The 17,646-nt window shown below is 35.3% G+C and overlaps 2 protein-coding genes and 1 pseudogene across 2 annotated transcripts; 2 read left to right on the top strand and 1 right to left on the bottom strand.

The window, feature by feature from the left end:
- The first annotated feature begins 595 nt into the window (after positions 1-595).
- Positions 596-1,456, top strand: LOC145636024 (uncharacterized). The gene is made up of 2 exons (XM_081687462.1): positions 596-1,171; positions 1,385-1,456. Exons 1-2 carry the CDS (start codon positions 596-598, stop codon positions 1,454-1,456), a joined length of 648 nt encoding a protein of 215 aa, XP_081543588.1.
- Positions 1,457-4,392: 2,936 nt separating this feature from the next.
- LOC145634150 (uncharacterized) lies at positions 4,393-9,890 on the top strand. Its single transcript, XM_081685558.1, has 5 exons — positions 4,393-4,570; positions 6,498-6,576; positions 7,252-7,365; positions 9,388-9,489; positions 9,629-9,890. Exons 1-5 carry the CDS (start codon positions 4,479-4,481, stop codon positions 9,674-9,676), a joined length of 435 nt encoding a protein of 144 aa, XP_081541684.1. The 5' UTR covers positions 4,393-4,478; the 3' UTR covers positions 9,677-9,890.
- A 5,956-nt stretch (positions 9,891-15,846) lies between these two features.
- Positions 15,847-16,740, bottom strand: LOC145636028 (adenylate isopentenyltransferase 1, chloroplastic pseudogene; annotated as a pseudogene).
- Between the last annotated feature and the right edge of the window lie 906 nt (positions 16,741-17,646).

Consider the following 17,646-nt stretch of genomic DNA (forward strand, 5'->3'; position numbering starts at 1 on the left):
TTCTCCAAACACAACCTACGGAAAATCTTCAATTAGGCACTTCTCATGCACCCCTCTCTAAACACTTTTCAATTAAACAAAACAAAAACAATTGAAAGAAATTGCGGATCACACGCGACCTTGTCAGGGTAATACAACTAGCCATCTACTCACTCCTTCCTCTTCTAATTTCTTCAATTTTCGACGACTTTACTTCATTTGTTCTTCTCTTTGAATACGACTTTCATTCCTTTTTAATCCAATCAACTACTTTCAATTAATCCCATCTCATCAAATACACATAATATTTCCAAAAACAGCAATTAATTTCAATACCAAATTCAAAATGTTAGAGAATGAAATTAATTCAACAGCTAGACCAATTTCCAAATCCAACTTCTTATTTACCAACTTCTTAACTCCTTTATTTTCCATTTTCCTAGATTCTTTGAAGATCATCTTCTTACACAATCCCAACCTCTATTTAATCCTCTACACTTTCACCACCCTCCCACTAGCCATCCTCATAACTTCCAACTCCGTCTCCGCCACGCCTCGCTTCCTTAAATCCCACATCGCCCGCCTTCAATGGCTCGTCGATGTGGTTCCTATTTGGATGGAAGCAGCCAATATTCAAGACGAGTCTCGAGCTGACTCGAAGAAGCTGCTTCGTCGTAAGCTCCTACACGGTGTTCCCATTTTTCTGTTGTCTTTTATTGCTTTGACTACTATTGTTGTTTCGACCCATGCTGCTCTACGCAGGAAAAAGAAAGTGACCCTGAGGATAGCGATATCTGCTCTCAGGGTCAGATGGTCCCCACCCATACTCACGTGCTTATTTAACTTTATCGCGTGGGTGGGGTGGGCCCATTTGGATCCCATCGTAAATAGAGTCGCCGTCGAGTACTGGTACTTGACGGCGGCCCAGGTGGCGGTCGAGGTGTACTTAATGTCAGTGTTTGCAGTTGGGCTTGTCGTGTCCGTGGTAGAAGGCCGGGTCGGGCATGAAGCGATATGGGTTGGGTGGGGTTTAATGAAAGGAAGGCGGGTTTGTGGGTGGGTTTTGGCGGGCTTGATACTTTCAATTTCGGGTTTTATAGGGAGGCAGATGATTGGGGTGATTAACGGTGAAGATTTGGCAAATGATAACGGAGGGTACACGTGGACGGCGGAGATGAGGTTTGGATGTATGGTAGGATTGGTGGTTTTGTTAGGGTGGTTTGTGTTATGGAGTTATGTAATATTTGCGGTTTTATATTTTGATTGTAGGAAAAGAAATGTAATTAAAGAAGAAGAACAATTAGATATAATTGATGATTATGACTTTTAATTTCTATTTTTTTTTTTAATATATCCATTATCTCTAGATGTGATAAATGATAATGATACTTTGCTTTATTTATAGCACATGCTTTTGGATCTTGTTTGTAGTGATGCCTTTATCTCTTTAGCACTCTCAAGGGTCCAGAATTATTGATACTTGATTCTTTAGCATTTTAAGGTTTTTAATTTTTTTTTTTTTTTTTTTGTTATTGTTGGAAATGGAGCGATTTCCGTAAATAATGCTAAAATAAAAAATAATTCCGTACATATGTCAGTTTTAAAACTATTTCCCGTGATACAGTACCCGTAGGATTAGTGTAGGGTTGTAAAATCCTAGGCTATAAACCGCTAATAACAATAGCGGATTTTAAAAAAGAAGGTTTATTTATTAAAACTACTAATGTCATTAGTGGTTTATACTTAAAATACTCAGTGACTTATTACGCTTTATGTTTAGGTTCTTCAAATAGAACCGCTAATGGTATTAGAGGTTCTATTAGAGGTTCTTCAAATAGAACCGCTAATACCATTAGAGGTTCTATTTTAAGAACCTCTAACCATAACAGATTCTTCAAATAGAACCACTAATGGTCTCAAAGGTTCTATTTGAAGAACCTCTAATACCATTAACGGTTCTAATTTGTATAGAACCGCAATCTTTATTAGCGGTTTATTAATAGCCAAAAAACAAACCAAAAATCCAAGCCTACGTGGACGGTATGGTGGGAAATATTTTTTAAAGCAACGTACACACGGAAATACTTTTAATTTTAGCATTATTTATGGAAATCGCTCAATTTGGGTTCCTTTGTAATTTTTATCTTCTTTGGCGTGTGATGGGGTGTACAATTTGGGAATAGATTAAATAATTATGATTCGTGTTGAAAGTACTGTAATTACGTTGTGTCAAAAAAAAAAAAAAACGTTGAAGTAAAATTGTGAATAAAATGATGAAGAATGTTGGGCTCAATTTCTCGTGATTACGTGATAGACTGATAGGTGGCTTCTGTAGAGGAATACGGTAACGAAGTGGTGATATTTTGTATACAGTGCTGTCAAATTTAAAACCGAAACTATTTAAGTGCCCGAAACAAACCGATCCAAATGAGAACCGAACCGCTTAAAAACCGTTTTGTGAAATCGAAACCTAACCCGAACCGTATGTGAATGAACTCGAAACCGAACCGATCTGAATAACATTACATCGTATGTGAACCGAACCCGTTAATGAACCAAACCAGTTCTAAACCGAACCGAAAAAGAACCGAACAGTTTCTAACCCGAAACCGCTTTTAACCCGAAACCGTTTGAACCGGGATAAAAACCGTTTACACCGAACCGTTAACAACCCGCGACCCGTTTACACCGAACTGTATATAAACAGAACCATTTATAAACCGAACCGCTTGCAAACTGAATCGTTTATGAACCAGACCGCTTATAAATGAATCAGCTACAAACTGCTTACTGTAAAGAGAATATTAAAATCAAGTTAAAAGGTGTTTTAAATGAAATTTAATTATCATAGTACAAAAATTCTTCGTGCCAAATTAATATTTATTGAAAATTTATTATCATAGTATAAAATATCTTCCTGCCACTAAAAATCTTTCTGTCATAAACTGAACCGAAAAAGAGCTAAACCAGTTATAAACTGAACCGAACCAATTATAAAATGAACCGAAAAAGAATCGAACTAATAAACTGAACCCAAAAAAAAATACTCATGATGCCATGATGTGTGGTAAATTTGGGAAATGGGAAGCGAAATACTCCATCTTCTTTATCATTTGTAAACTAGTTTTTTATACATTATGATTAATTTTCTTGTAATTAAATGTTATTCATATTGTCATTTGCTACATCTTAATATTTTGTATTCAAAAGATTACTTAAAGTATCACGTAGCTTGGTGGTAAGATATTTAGTTCTTGAATTAGAAGTTGCGAGTTCAAATATAGTGGAGAATTTTTATTTTTAATTATTATGAGTGCACGACATGTAATGAAAAACAATGGAAGGGAGAGCCACGTGGCGTTATGAGTACTTGAATGGGTGACGTGGTGTATTGAGGGGAGTTTACGTGACACGTGTACGTTGTTAGAAACGTCTTTTAGGTTAAACGTATGACTGTATGAGTGTGGTAAAATTGGGAAGTAATAAGTTGTGACATAGTAAAATGAAATTTAAATTATTAAAACATTTAAGTATGATACAACTATTAGTTAATAGTCTTAATACTCAAATGAAATGTTAATATCCTGTTTAGGCTGTTTTATTTAAGTGTCCCATTTGACTTATATCTTATCGAGTTATCGATGTGAAACTTAGACTAATGATATACGAGTATTAATTATCAATATGCATAAATTATGAAAAGTTGTTATTTGAATATTGTTAGAAGAGAGGCCTACATGTCTTATTCACTATTGCTAAAATCAAAAGGATTTATATATGTTTAATCCCTTAATTAAAATACAATTTTTTAAAAAATAAAATCACTCTAGCATTGGACTTTACTCCTCTAATATCGCCCCTTTCCCTCTTTTGAAGTCACGTATAATCAAATTAAACAAATAATTTAGGGTTCCTTTGGCATCATTGTGGTTTTCTGTTTTTTGTTTTTTAAAAGTATATTATATATATCACATATTGAATCAAAAATTATTTAGACTTGTTAAAATCATGATAATTTTGAAAACTGACAACAAAAAAGTGGAAACACCTTTTTCTTGTTTTCTGTTTTTGGTTTTTAGTTTTTTTTTTTAAAAAAAAAAAAAAAAAAAAACAGGAAACTGAAAAACCAAAAATGATACCAAACAAGCCCTTAATACTTCATTATTGTAAAATTGTATCCTTTAATACTCGTATATCACAATTCCAAATGTATTAATTTACTACTTATATGTAGTATATTTATTTCAATTCTTTTAATAAAAAAATAAACGGTATGAAAGTGAGGGATAACTTAAAAGTGGTTAAAGTTTTTCCTTACCCAAACATAAGATCGGTTTTTATCACCTGTCCGGCTGTCCTCGGGGAGTCGTGGCTCTCTACACACCCAAAAGAAAATAAAAATGATGAAGGGTGTGCCCTGTTGCCTCAACCACTAACTACAAAGACCAAGAAGTGAGGGGAAGAGAGAGATAATTGAAGATAGTAGGTTGAAGCTGAAAATGGCAGCCTCAGCTCTCCCAATCATTGGATGCATCATCCCCTCCACCCCGCGTCAATCCTTCCTAACTCAACGTTCCGCTCCTATACAGCAGTAAGCTCACTCAATTTCATTTCCATATTCCCTTCATTATTTTCCTCTTTCTATCTTCTCAATTTGTCCAAGTTTCGAGTTTTCTTTCTGGGTCTTTTTTTTGTTTCGAGAATTTTGCATAATTTAGAGGAAATTTAATCATGCCCTTGTTCAAAGTTCTCCTGAATACAATACAAAATTAGTTGGAAATTAGAATTTTTCTACTTGTATTAAATTTGGGAAACCCCAATTCCAGCTTACAAATACAAATTGAAATTCTTGCAATTGTAATTATTTATGTTGTACTTGGAATTTTGAGGGGAAATTCCGGTAATTCTTCACTATACTTGAGCTATGGAATTACTGTAATACTTGCAATTGTAATTGTTACATTGTTCATAACTCATAAGTATATACTTCGTATATGAGAGGATTGAGAGCCCAGCATTCATCAAGGGTAAGCCGTATAAATGTTTAATGAGGGTGAGCGCGGTAATTGCAGTCCTTATTGCAATGTTGGCAGCTCACTAGGGTTGTATATTGAAGTTATTGGGTATATATGTTCAATGTGAGAGGAGTGGAGACTAGTTGTCGCATCACTAGTTCAAATACAATATCGCCTGACAATTGATTTCGAAATGAGGGAGTATTTATACAATATACTGGAAGAATTTTAGTTTGCCTGGCTTTGAAAGATGTTTTGTTTTTATATTTTTGTATGTCCATGATATATGCACCATTCTTCCAACATAGGCTATTAATGGGCTGGAAAAGGTTCCTGAAATAGTGATGTTTCACTCAGCTTCCAGCCCACCTAGTATCATTGACAGGGTCAATGGAGGTATGAATTCACGCCGCCTTACCCTTTACCTCTATCCACACTATACGAAGAGGCCATAGCCTTTTTGCATTTTTCCTTCTCTTAATTCAGGCTAGTTAGAAGACAATCATTGGATGCAAGAGAGGGAGGGAAAGGGTCTTAAACTTACTAATGAAATATATTTTGTAATATATTAGCTCCGAGTTGAGTTGGTAGGCTGTGTATGAGAACATTAGATAGTAGACAGTTAGACACCGTAATACCGTATGCTATGCAGGTAGTGGTAAAGGTAAACCAAATTAATATTAGCCAAAATGAATTCTTATCATAAACCCGACTTGACTCTTTTCTTGAACTCCTTCTCCTACCATTTCGAAATTGGCACATAAGCTTTATCCTCAACCCCATGTCAGTTGTCATGTTGGGCTTAAGATTTTTGTGGTGGAACCATGGAAATGAAGTGACACTGTGCTTAAAAAATGGGGAATGATGTTGCTATATTGGGATCTATATCTTTCTTGTGCTTCATTAGCTGTTTACTATGTTTGTCATATTATCAGCTTCATTCACAATATGTACTAATGTTTATAAATGAGTATGGCCTAGTTATAGTTGTGAGATGCTGTTAACTAATTAATTTGTTCTGTTTGCATACCTCTTAGTTGTCATGGCTGTATGGCAGAGAGTCTGTCAACATGTGCTACGTAAAGGATTGGCTACCCAGAATAAAGATTGCTACGAAGTTTTTTTGGTTCTATTTTACCACTTTGGCTTCTTGTAGTCATGGATTTTTATTATATCAATGTTACTTTTTTACTTCTGAATGATTCAACACAAGGGGCATAAAGCTCTAATCTATAAAATTTGTTTAGGTTTAGGGGCAGGGGGAGCTTAGCTTCTCTAACGAAAAAAAGGGGGGGGGGGGGGGGGGGGGGGGGGGGGGGAGGGATTGAGTGTTAAATGATTTGATATGAATGATATATTGATATCCTTGGTGTTTGTAAATGTTGGTACAGTTAATGTAACTCATAAGTGATAATTAAATAATATTTCAATCCCAGATTATTTTCTCTTTGACTTCTTTAATGATTGTCTCATATGTAAATAATAATGGCTAATTTCTTTCAGATGGCATTTGATGGGAAAGCAGCATTCAAGACAGTTTGCACATACGAGGGGTGCGTTTCGTATGCTAGCCGATTCTAACGTATGCAATTAAGGACTTTAACTATATGATAAGGGTTAGTTAGTTTGCATATAATCTAGATTTACTCTTGGTATACAATTTGTTTTTGGATCAAGTTTGACAAATCCATAGTTTCAGTTTGAGTTTCTTGACTTTGTAGATATCTGGTCACTCCCTGTTTCCCTTCATCCTTGAATATTAGACCTATTACTGTAGAGGATGTCCCAAATATCAGGTCACTTGCCTGATTAGTATACTGTAATTGAACTTTCCCTTCATCCTTAAATAATATTTTTAATGATATCACTTTAAGAACATATAAAAATTATAATGGAAGGTGAAGATATTGTCCATATCGAATTTTAGTAGTGGATGATAATTATGACATTCTCATTAATTTCTCAAAGTGATCTTTAATCATTTGTGTTTTCGTTATTATCTGTAGCTTAAGGGCATCAGCCTTTTTTTTAGCCTTTTTTTCTTCTTAGCTTGGTGTCTTCCTAATACTATCCAATTAAATCATTGGCTTGTAGATGTTTTTGGACTTGAGTTGTGCTTGTGGTGAGATTATGACCCTTTGACAACAAAATTTCATGTCCCCAATTGACAAGAGCTTGATTCTACAATGTGACTATGTCAATAATTGCTAGATGAGGCAATGCTATATATTTATGAGTTAATCTTTTTCTCCTTCAGGCTTCTTCAGGAAAGGGGAGTTTTAGGAAAGAAGTACTGATGGTGGATCCATTGGAGGCCAAAAAATTAGCTGCAAAACAATATGTAGAAATAAGATCAAAAGAGAAATTTGAGGTTTGTAAATTTCTTTCTCTGAACTTATTTGCTGCACAATTTGGACTGCTTTCCTTTGTAGCAAATATCTCAAGCTTAAAGTTGGGGAATTGGGTCACATGAGTCCATCAATTGATCTGAAGTCCTTATTTATGCTGTTTTTCATTTACCTTTTTTTTTTTTTTTATTTTATTTACTCCATCTAAGAGGATTCTTAAGATTGCATGTTTTATCTTGAAGCATCTCACTCTGGTAGCAGTGGTAGGCATAGAGCAATTAATGATGGATATCTAAATCCATGAAGATTGATGGGCTTGGATCAACCCTTTCATATAATAGGCTAAATTTTTTTTAGGATTAGTAGAAGTGAAAACACACAAAATATAAGAGACAATGGAAAACGATATTTTACCGGAATACACCACTCACTAACTAGTCGGGGAAAATGGAGTATAAGTCTCAACTCACAAGTCACAACCCCCCTTGAATTACAATCCACACCTCTCAAAACATCTAATTTAGAAACCTAAGAGTGTTTGTAAAGTGTCACCTTTGTTTTACATTGAAATAGAAGACACTTGACCCCTTTTATTGTACATAAAATCCTACCCCTTTTCAAATTGAGAATGTGCTAAAGTCCAAACTTTAAGCTAGATCTCCGTTCCACGCATTGATTGTGTAAAATTTATGTTTAAGAAATGGCTTTATTGGATGAAAACTAATATGAATAAAATGAATGAATGAAGGAGGAATGCCCTAAAATTAAAGACGTGCAATGAGGATAGTAGTATTGTTATTCTTGTGAACCATTGGCATTTAGTTGGCTAAATTGAAAAAAAAAAAAAAGTGATTTTTGATCATTTTGTAACGTTCTTTAGGGGTGGGGATTATGGAAATGGTGATTCTGTGCCATTGGGTGAGGCATATACCCCTCAAGTGCTGCTTAGGCTATTAGGATAATGCTCATTTCACAAGGAAATATCCACATCCAAGGCCTGTTGTTGCTCCCTCATAGTCCTCACTTCCAAATGAGGAGTTAAGGCTCCCTAAGCGCAAACTTAGAACTCCATGTGGAAGCTGCTGCAAATGCCACCAGACCAAAAGGATTTAGAAGGCATCCAGCTTATTTAATGAATCAACATCACCCATTTGTTGCCGAGAAAGAAGGGAATCAACTTCATAGAGTGGCACCTACCCTTGCCAAGGTTTTGGGAGATCTAAATATATAGAACCTTGTGTCTGACCTGCCTAGATTAATTGTGAAACAAGCTAATTGATATATTATGAGTAGATATATTTGTCATAAATGTTTCAGCAATTCTACCCATAATTTCAGATCTGAACATTTGTGCCACAGGCCCACAGGGTATTTGACTTACGGTTTCTATTGACCTACGTGCTCCATGTACTCATATTTTATGTAAGGACGGTCTGATCCCTGATGAGCATATCTACTGGCCTATAGTAGAAGCTTATCTCTTCAGCTTTAGTTTTCTGTGTGAGCTGCTTTGATCCATCTTTCTTCGTCTTCATAGTTGCCTGAGCCTTGCAAGTTCTTCCTGGCAGAACATGAGAGACAGAGCATCTGTTTCTGTAATTCATCTGGGGTTCTTGTGGTAAAAACCAACAATAAATCACCACTCCATGCATGCTGCCTGGATGGGGTCCAGCAGCATGTAAATTTGACTTGATGTTAATCTGTTCGGAACTATATCCAGTCAGCATGTAAATTTGACTTGATGTTAATCTGTTCGGAACTATAGACAAGTATATACTATTTTTGGGTGCTCACAGAAAACTATCACATGCCCTAAAATAGAATAAGATTAAGTTTAGAATTCCAATGTTGTCTTCCTCTTAATTGGAGTAATAGAGGTATAATGGATGGAGAAAACTATTAAGAAGTATTTATTAATTTTAATGGTGTTCGAACTTCGATGGGAAAATTCTTATACATGAGGGTTTAGGACCTTTGCATTATTGCCTCCCCCCCTCTTTTCCATTCACACATAAGCAAAATGTAACTGAAGTTTATGACCATAGAGAAGACGTCAAATTGAAGCTATCAATGGAGCGTGGGCAATGATTGGCCTTACTGCTGGTTTAGTCATTGAAGGCCATACAGGAAAGACTATTTTGGGTCAGGTATGTTGTCTTTTCTATTATGCTGTAAGCCTGTAACTGTGTATTTTGTTGTATGGTTTATTGGTTTAATGCTTTATTGGGTTAAGAAGCCTACATATCGATAGTTTGAGTGTAATACACTAATGCTATTGTGTGGCAGCTTGATGGATACTGGCATGCTATTCTGGGATTCTTTGTAAGATGGTAGAAGTTTTCCAACACTTCAAATTGTGGCCATCTGAGATTTTAGCAGTAGATTGATGGACTTTGTACATGTTCGAGAGATTTACATTCATCCCATATTGGTGAAATCAATCCTTACATTCTTATTCTTGTATTATACATTTTGATCATAATTGATGTATTCATGCTGATTCTTTCAGCAAAAGAGGGTTCAATGATAGAAACCCATCGAAACACAACTACTGTAGCAAAAGTCTAAAAGGGACGCTTAGTATCGTGAATAACGTCACTCTATTCAAACTTCTTGTACAAAGTGAGGGCTGGTAGTATAGATGATTTGTCTAACAAATTATGGAGTATTGATTAAAACAGGGAGAAAATGAATATAGAAGGTATACTAGCAATTTGTCATTAATGACAATTGACATATATTGCCAGTTTATCATTAATGACAATCGACATGTATTACCAATTTATCATCTACAGCGTACTATACTAAACGAGTCGTAAATTGAAAAAGTACTAAATGAGTCGTAAGTTCAAAGAGTTGATGAAGAACCATATACTTCCTGGGTTCCATGCTTCTAAGAAACGTGAATGCTTTTTACAAGAAAAGGACGTTGAAAGAAAATTGTACGAGTAGTATTTAATAGCCGGGATATTCTACCAAGGATTAGGTACATTTGCTTTGGATGTTTTGTCATAGAAATTTCTGCATGAAAATCTGCCGGAAGTTTCTCTTTAAATCTTTTTATAATTCATTGAATCTAATTTATTTCGGGTTTTTTCCACCAATTGGTGGATGCAATTGACTAGGCATAAAACACAAATTAGTAAATAAAGAAGATAAGATATAATTTGTTCTGATAATTGGATCCACATACCACACTTCCATTATGGTTGACATTTCCATAGCATCTTTGTGGAATGATTTTTTCAACGTGACTTTTTTTTTTTAAATTGTAATGGATAATGTTAGAAAAGACAAATTTTCTTGTTACACTTCTCTCCCAATTGTAATACTCTTAATGTTCCTTTTTTATATAGGTATATCTGAAATTTTTTAGTCGAAAAATAATCAAAATGTAACCAATAAAAAGGAACGGAGGAAGTACAAAAGCAAATTGATGGAGGTTTGAGTGGGAAATGGTTGAGATTTGAGGTGTTAGAGGAGTTAGGGTTTGAGGGAATTGGGATTTTTAGAGAGAGGGAAAGTCGAAATGGAGGAGGGTGAAAAGAGAAATATGAGGCTTGGCCTCTCGTATCCGGGTTTTAGAAACCCAGTAGACCGCTCTCGCGGCACCTGGGCCGCGCCCACGTCGAGCTAGTAACCGTGCCCGGGGCGAGCAGTGTCGCACCTGCAGTACTCTTTGACGTGCCCTCTTCCTAGGCGCAACGCGACATCTACATGAACATTTTGGGGGTCTTGAAATTAGGGCACCTGGCCCTCTTCCCTTCTGGTTGCGCCTGCGGCGGTGACCTGGAAAGTGCTCTCCTTGGGCGCGGCTCTTGAATAAGGCTTTAAATTCAATTTCAATTCTTTCTCCTATCAAACTCTAATTCTAGCTTCAAAATTCATTCCTACTGACCTTAGAACTTCTTCAAATCTTCATCCATAGGCTCAATACCCAAAATTCAAATTCCTGCGAAAAAACACACAAGAAAAACAAAAGAAATATAAGAAAAGAACTAAGATAAAAGCAAACAAAATTCAACCAAAATAAGAAGAAATAAAAGAAAGAAAGGATAGAAATCTCGGGTTGCCTCTCGGAAGCACTTCTTTATGAGATCACTAGCTTGACCATGAGATGATGTCCTCAAGGAAGTGGCTTGGGATCCATCGGATCAAACCTAATGCACTCAATCAAACCAACTTCATCCTTGCATAAATAGTGCTTCAAACAATGGCTATTCACCATGAGCTTATGATCACCCGCCTCCAACTCAGATGAAACATAAGGAATAGTCTTTGATATCACAAAAGGGCCCGACCATTTGGACTTTAGATTTTTGGGAAACAAGCGAAGCCTAGAATTGAATAACAACACCTTGTCTCCAACCTTGAAACTTTTGTTCCTTATGTGTTGGTCATGTCACTTATTAGTCTTCTCCTTGTATAGCTTTGAGTTCTCATAGGCATTATATCTAAGTTCTTCCAATTCATTGAGCTTAAGCAATCTTTTTTCTCCGGCCAATGACAAATCCATATTGAGCTCTTTGATAGCCCACCAAGCCCTGTGCTCCAACTCAACCGGCAAATGACAAGCTTTACCATAGACCAAACGTTAAGGAGTTGTGTCAATAGGGTTTTGTATATTGTTCTCAATGCCCATAATGTGTCATCAAGCTTAAGTGACCAATTATATTTATTAATCTTCATTATTGAAAAGTAAAGAAGTAAGGAGCCGTCAGCTACTCAGCTCCTTCTAGGTTTTCTCCTTGGGAGGGTTTTTTTGGTTCCCTTTAGGGTTTCTCCATTGAGAGGGTTTTTCTAGCCTCCATTGTTAGATTTTTATTTTCTAGTTTTTTTAATGTTTTCTTTCAATCTTCTCCTTTTCTCTCTTTCTCTTCCATCTTTTTTTCTTCTGATCTCAATTGTAAATTTTTGTACGGGCTTCCACCGGTGGTAAGCCCCAAAATTTTTTTTAATTATATTGCTTTCAATAAAGGATCATATCTGTATTGTTGTGTTTATTTTATTAGGTTTAATTTATTTGTTTGTTCGTCTGCCAAAGATTGAAGATTTAGGGTTTCACAATCTCCAAAAGTATCTAAAAGGCCATATGAATTTTTTCACCCAAACAACTATTCATCCATGGATCTCAAGCAGAATTAGTGCTAACTCACAGATTGTATTGCTTCGGATGAAGATTTTTATAAAGGCGATCGTTGATCGAATTGAATCTGCGATGTAACTAGTTCTAAGTTGAATTGTATTTGTGTTGGAATTTTACATTTGCTCAGAATTGTTTGTAAGTGTCGTTTGGCTATCTTTCATTAATGAAATCCTTTTCTTCTTGTAATAATAATAATAATAATAATAAAGTATGGATGTCATGTTCACTTTGCAAGACAAAGACCAATCTTAAGGCTGCATGCCCAATTTTAATTTTTCTTATGTGAATAAAGACTGATGACAACTTTATTTGATAATATGAAATAACTAATCAGGTAATTGAAGAAAACTTATTAAAAAAAAAAAAAAAAAGTAGTTATTGAAGAAAACATGAAACTAATCAATCACATGTGAATAAAGACTAATGTAATGCACAAAGTTTCATATACGGCTGGTCGTACGGTGCGGCCAGCCATATATATATATATTTTTAAAATTCTTCTTTTCTTTCCTCTTTCTTTCTCCTCTTTTCTTCTTCCATCACCATTTTGTACCGCAATACCTTGTCGACATTCATACTTTCCGGCGACACTCGACCTCTTCATCGCAACATCTCCTTTTCCCCCCAATTTTATTTCTCTCTCCTTTTTTCTCTTCAAACTTCATTAATGGTGTTGTCTTCTTAGCCCAAATTTCTTCAAACTTCATTAATGGTTTTCTATTGGAAATTTATGTTCTACGAAATTTATGTTGAATTCAAGCTTATTTTCTGACGATTTTGATTATATAACTTGTAAGTTGTTCAATTTTATTACTTAATTTTTTGTTTAATTGAAGAATGAAGAACAAATTGTTTTCGTGGATAGTGGTGGTTTTGTGGGTGGGTAGTGGTGGTTTCGTGGTTCTGGGTTCTAGATTTGGTTTCGTTGCAGGTGGTTTAGGTTGGTAGTGGTTCGTTGGTGGTTTAGGTTGGTAGTGTTTCGTTGTTGGTGGTAGTTTTTTGTTGGTTGTGGGTAAGGGGTTACTAGATCCGGTCAGGGGTTACTAGTCGGCGCTCAAGGGTTACTAGGTCGGTTAGGGGTCACTTGGGGTTACTAGGTCAGTTAGGGGTTACTTGGGGTTACTAGGGGTTACTAGGTCGGTTAGGGGATACTTGGGGTTACTAGGTCGATTGGTTAGGGGTTACTAATTCGGGGTTACTAGGTCGGTTAGGGGTTATTTGGGGTTACTAGGTCGGTTAGGGGTTACTTGGGGTTACTAGGTCAGTCAAGGGTTACTAGGTCAGTCAAGGGTTACTAAGTCAGTCAGGAGTTACTTTTGTCTTGGGGTTACTTTGTCATTTGCTGATTTGACAACTTGTCGCATGGTGCGTCCAGTCGCACCAGAAACGTACTGAATGTAATGAATTAGGAATCTGATTGACAGAAAACACAAGAATGGGTCCATATCCTAATTCCAACCTTATCCTATGATTAAAAAAATGGTATTGGTAATATGGTTATTAATTTGTTTATTAAAAACACGATATCAAGTCGCAAGTATTACCTTAGGAATTCCAAACAAGTCCATTCAAAATCAAGAAAATTATACTATATTATCTTTATCTAGCTTCTATAAGTAAATATAAATACTTGTAGTAGTGGATAAGATAAGGAAAAGGCAAATGGTAGCATCCGAGAAATGTTAGACATGTTAGTATGTTACACATATATTAATGAATACGTGATAATAAATTACATTAGATGGCAATGGGCTAGCTCAGCATCTCCAATGTACAAAGGTAGGTCTTGGCTCGCTGAAAATGAATGTGCTAATTGAACTAGAAATGTCATCCCGAGTTCATCCTACAGATATATTATGCTTATCACTTGTTGAGGAGGGTGGACGAGCGATTTGTTAATGGGCTATTGTCCTCCTTAGAGCAAACTCAATGGATGAGTAGATGACCAATATTTTTGGACTTAATTTTTTTTAAAAGATATAATAGGTTAAATGGAAAATGGTTTAGATGAATTTTAATCTCATGCACTAAAAAATAAAGACATTTGCTACAATATAACTTGCTTTGATGGAGGTTGAAGGATTTTGTGAGGATGTTTAGCTAGCATTAGGTGAACAATCATTGTACTCCCTCCTTCCCTAAATTACATTCCTAGTTCTAGCATTTATTCATCACATAATAGAGAGAAGTAAGAATATAATTTAGGGACGGAGGGGTAATTGCTTTTGTTTTTCGTTCTGGTTTGATTCATACGAGTAATTAGGGTATGAAAAACATAGGCTCTAGGTTGAGCTGAACCTTGGTAAATCAGATCATTACATTATTTTTTTTTTTAAATTCATGTTGTTTCGATTTTCGTTGTGTAGGTTTGAGCTTCTATTTATTCCCTTATATATAACTCATGAAAATGTTACTCGTATAAGTTTACGAAGTTCTTTTGTACTCAATTCAATCTCTCTTCTTTAGTACTTACCATTTGTATTTTTCAATCCATTCTTTGACAAATATATATCTTTTGGGATTCTAAAAAAGCTGATTTAAGTTCGGATCAGAGTTTAAAAACATTCGAAATGATCTTAAAAAAAATTTGGACCAAAAATAATATAATTTTGCTAGAATAGAACAAGAGAAGGCTGATTAAAAGGTCTTAGGATTAAAATAAAAAGACTAATGAATAAAAAAATATTAAGTTAGGCTAATAATAAATTCTTATTCATCTATCCGACAAGCAACTCGATCCAAAAGGCTGGGATCGTACATCATCGGGTTTGAATTGAGGAGACACTTTTAGGTGTTTACACATAGTTGCACATTGATGTCTCATGTGACGGTGTGACTTATAAAGTCGTTCATGGTTGCTAATAGCAAAAGGCTCAATTTAAATTAAGTGCTTTGGCTATTCTAGTGTTTTGAACTAAATTAATAAAGTACACATGTCCGTTCAAGGTTTGGTTAAAATTTTAGGCTTACGAGGAATATTTAACACTTTGGCTTGCTATTCTAAAGTCTATGTAAAGTTTAGGCGTAAACCTCAACACTTTTTATTCAGGTTATAGAGCCAAATATAGGTGTCGACAATGAATAAGTATTAAGTGGAAGAAAAGTGGTAGAATAAATTGTTTCATTTTATACGAACAATAATCATTTATAATGTGGTGGCTCAAAACTTACGAGCCTAAATATTGTGTTAACATTCGAATATACATTCGATTTTTTTTTTTTATTATCACTTACTAATATCGAATTCTCAATTATTCCCTTTTAGCCAACTTAAGTTTTATACCAAAGTTGTGCACTTCTTACATGATTTTATTCACTTTTTCAAATCATATTCTTATAGCTAAGATCAATTTAAGACTTAGGCTTTTAGGAAGCTCTTGACAATTTTCACACTTGGTTCCAAAACTTGGGTCTCCCATATGTCAAACCAACTCTTGGATCCATCCATCAATGCCTGAAGAGAATAAGTGCCATCTAAAATAGTGATGTTCCAACCTTTTGTTTTCAAAAAGTTTATCTTTTCTGCCTGTCTCCTTGCTAATTCACATGTATTTTCTTTTATGGCTTTCACAGCTTCCTCATACATACGCCTTTGAACTTTGTCACCCTCTAACACATTAGTTTCACTAGCATACCTTTTAAAGTACTCTTCAAATTCTTGAACACCAATTGCCTTCGCCAACCCTTTGTACGGTTGATGCTTACCCATTTTCTCTGATAGGTGAAACTCAGCCAACTCATTAAGCATCCCTTTTTCAAGCATGTCATTGACTCGCTTATCTATATATTTGTTTAATATATGCGGTGACACATAAACCCAAAGGAAGCAACAATCGTACCTTAACTCAAAACATCCTTGGGAGGATTCGGAAAATATGTCCATGTTTGGGTTGAATTGTTTTGCTACAAGGGAATAGACAAATGAGTTTGACTCACCTACAACAATAGGAAGGTTTCCACGATTATTAATTTCAGAGATCAACAACGAAGCCCATGAACGATATTGAGCAGTGCTTATCTCGTCATGACTCGATGAATCGATGTTTCCTAATAAATGGTGAGGAACATCGAGTTGCTCCTCTAATGATATTTTATTAGAGGTAATGTCAAGACCTTTGTAGACTTGAATTTTGTCAGAATTGATGATTTCAGAAGGGAATTTGGAGGCAATTTCGACAGAAAGTCGGGATTTCCCTGATGCAGTGGGGCCTAATATCACCACCACTTTATCTCTTGCTATCGGAAATTGCATGATGTGTAGGTAGAATAGGGTGGGGTTGAGATGTTTGGAAAATGGTGATGAATAGTAAGGTAGGTAGTGTCTGTGTTTTTTTTGGTTATCATAGGGTATAAGAGCTATGTTTTTATAGTGTAACTTTATATGTTTATTTCAATTAAGGGAGGATGAATTTAAACTATCTTATATTCTTAAATCCTTTGGATAAGATAGTATGATTCTCAAACTATCTAAATAAGGTAAATAAGTTTTATGATTCACATCTCAAATCCTCTAAGTAAGGTAAATATCTTTATTATTTCATTTAAGTGGGACAATGATGCATGCATCATACACCATTATTGGAACATTTCTTAGCCTAAGGGGACTAACCTATCAATTAGATAAGGTTGTATGATTCTCAAACCTTCTAAATAAGGTAAATATGTTTTATGATTCACATCTCAAATCCTCTAAATAAAGTGGATATCTTTATTTCATTTAAGTGGAACAATAATGCATCATACACCATTACTGACACATTTCTTAGCCTAAGAGGACTAGCTTACCCAATTAATTAGAGGCTAATCAAAGTCACCTTTTATTACACTCAAATTATTTTTGTCAGAACAACTTCATCCACTAACGTTGCGAGAGATCGATGTAGGGTCTCACATCGATCTAATCAATGTGGGGAAACCAAAACCCGTTCCTTGGACCCATGTAACAATCCAATCACGATTAACACATAAACTCGTAAGTGGTTAGAATTATACCATTGTAGCGTGCTTCTAACTCAAATCGAGCCTAAGAACGCCAAACACAACTCCTCTAACGAAGTCCACCTACACATTCATCCTTGGTTATAGATGTTAGCTTAGAACTTCTATCACGACACAACTTTAGAATTTAGACTCTAAGTTAGTTCTTACTCTTAAATGG

This window comes from Chenopodium album, chromosome 6, assembly GCF_948465745.1.
Source record: "Chenopodium album chromosome 6, dcCheAlbu1.1, whole genome shotgun sequence".
NCBI lineage: Eukaryota > Viridiplantae > Streptophyta > Magnoliopsida > Caryophyllales > Amaranthaceae > Chenopodium > Chenopodium album.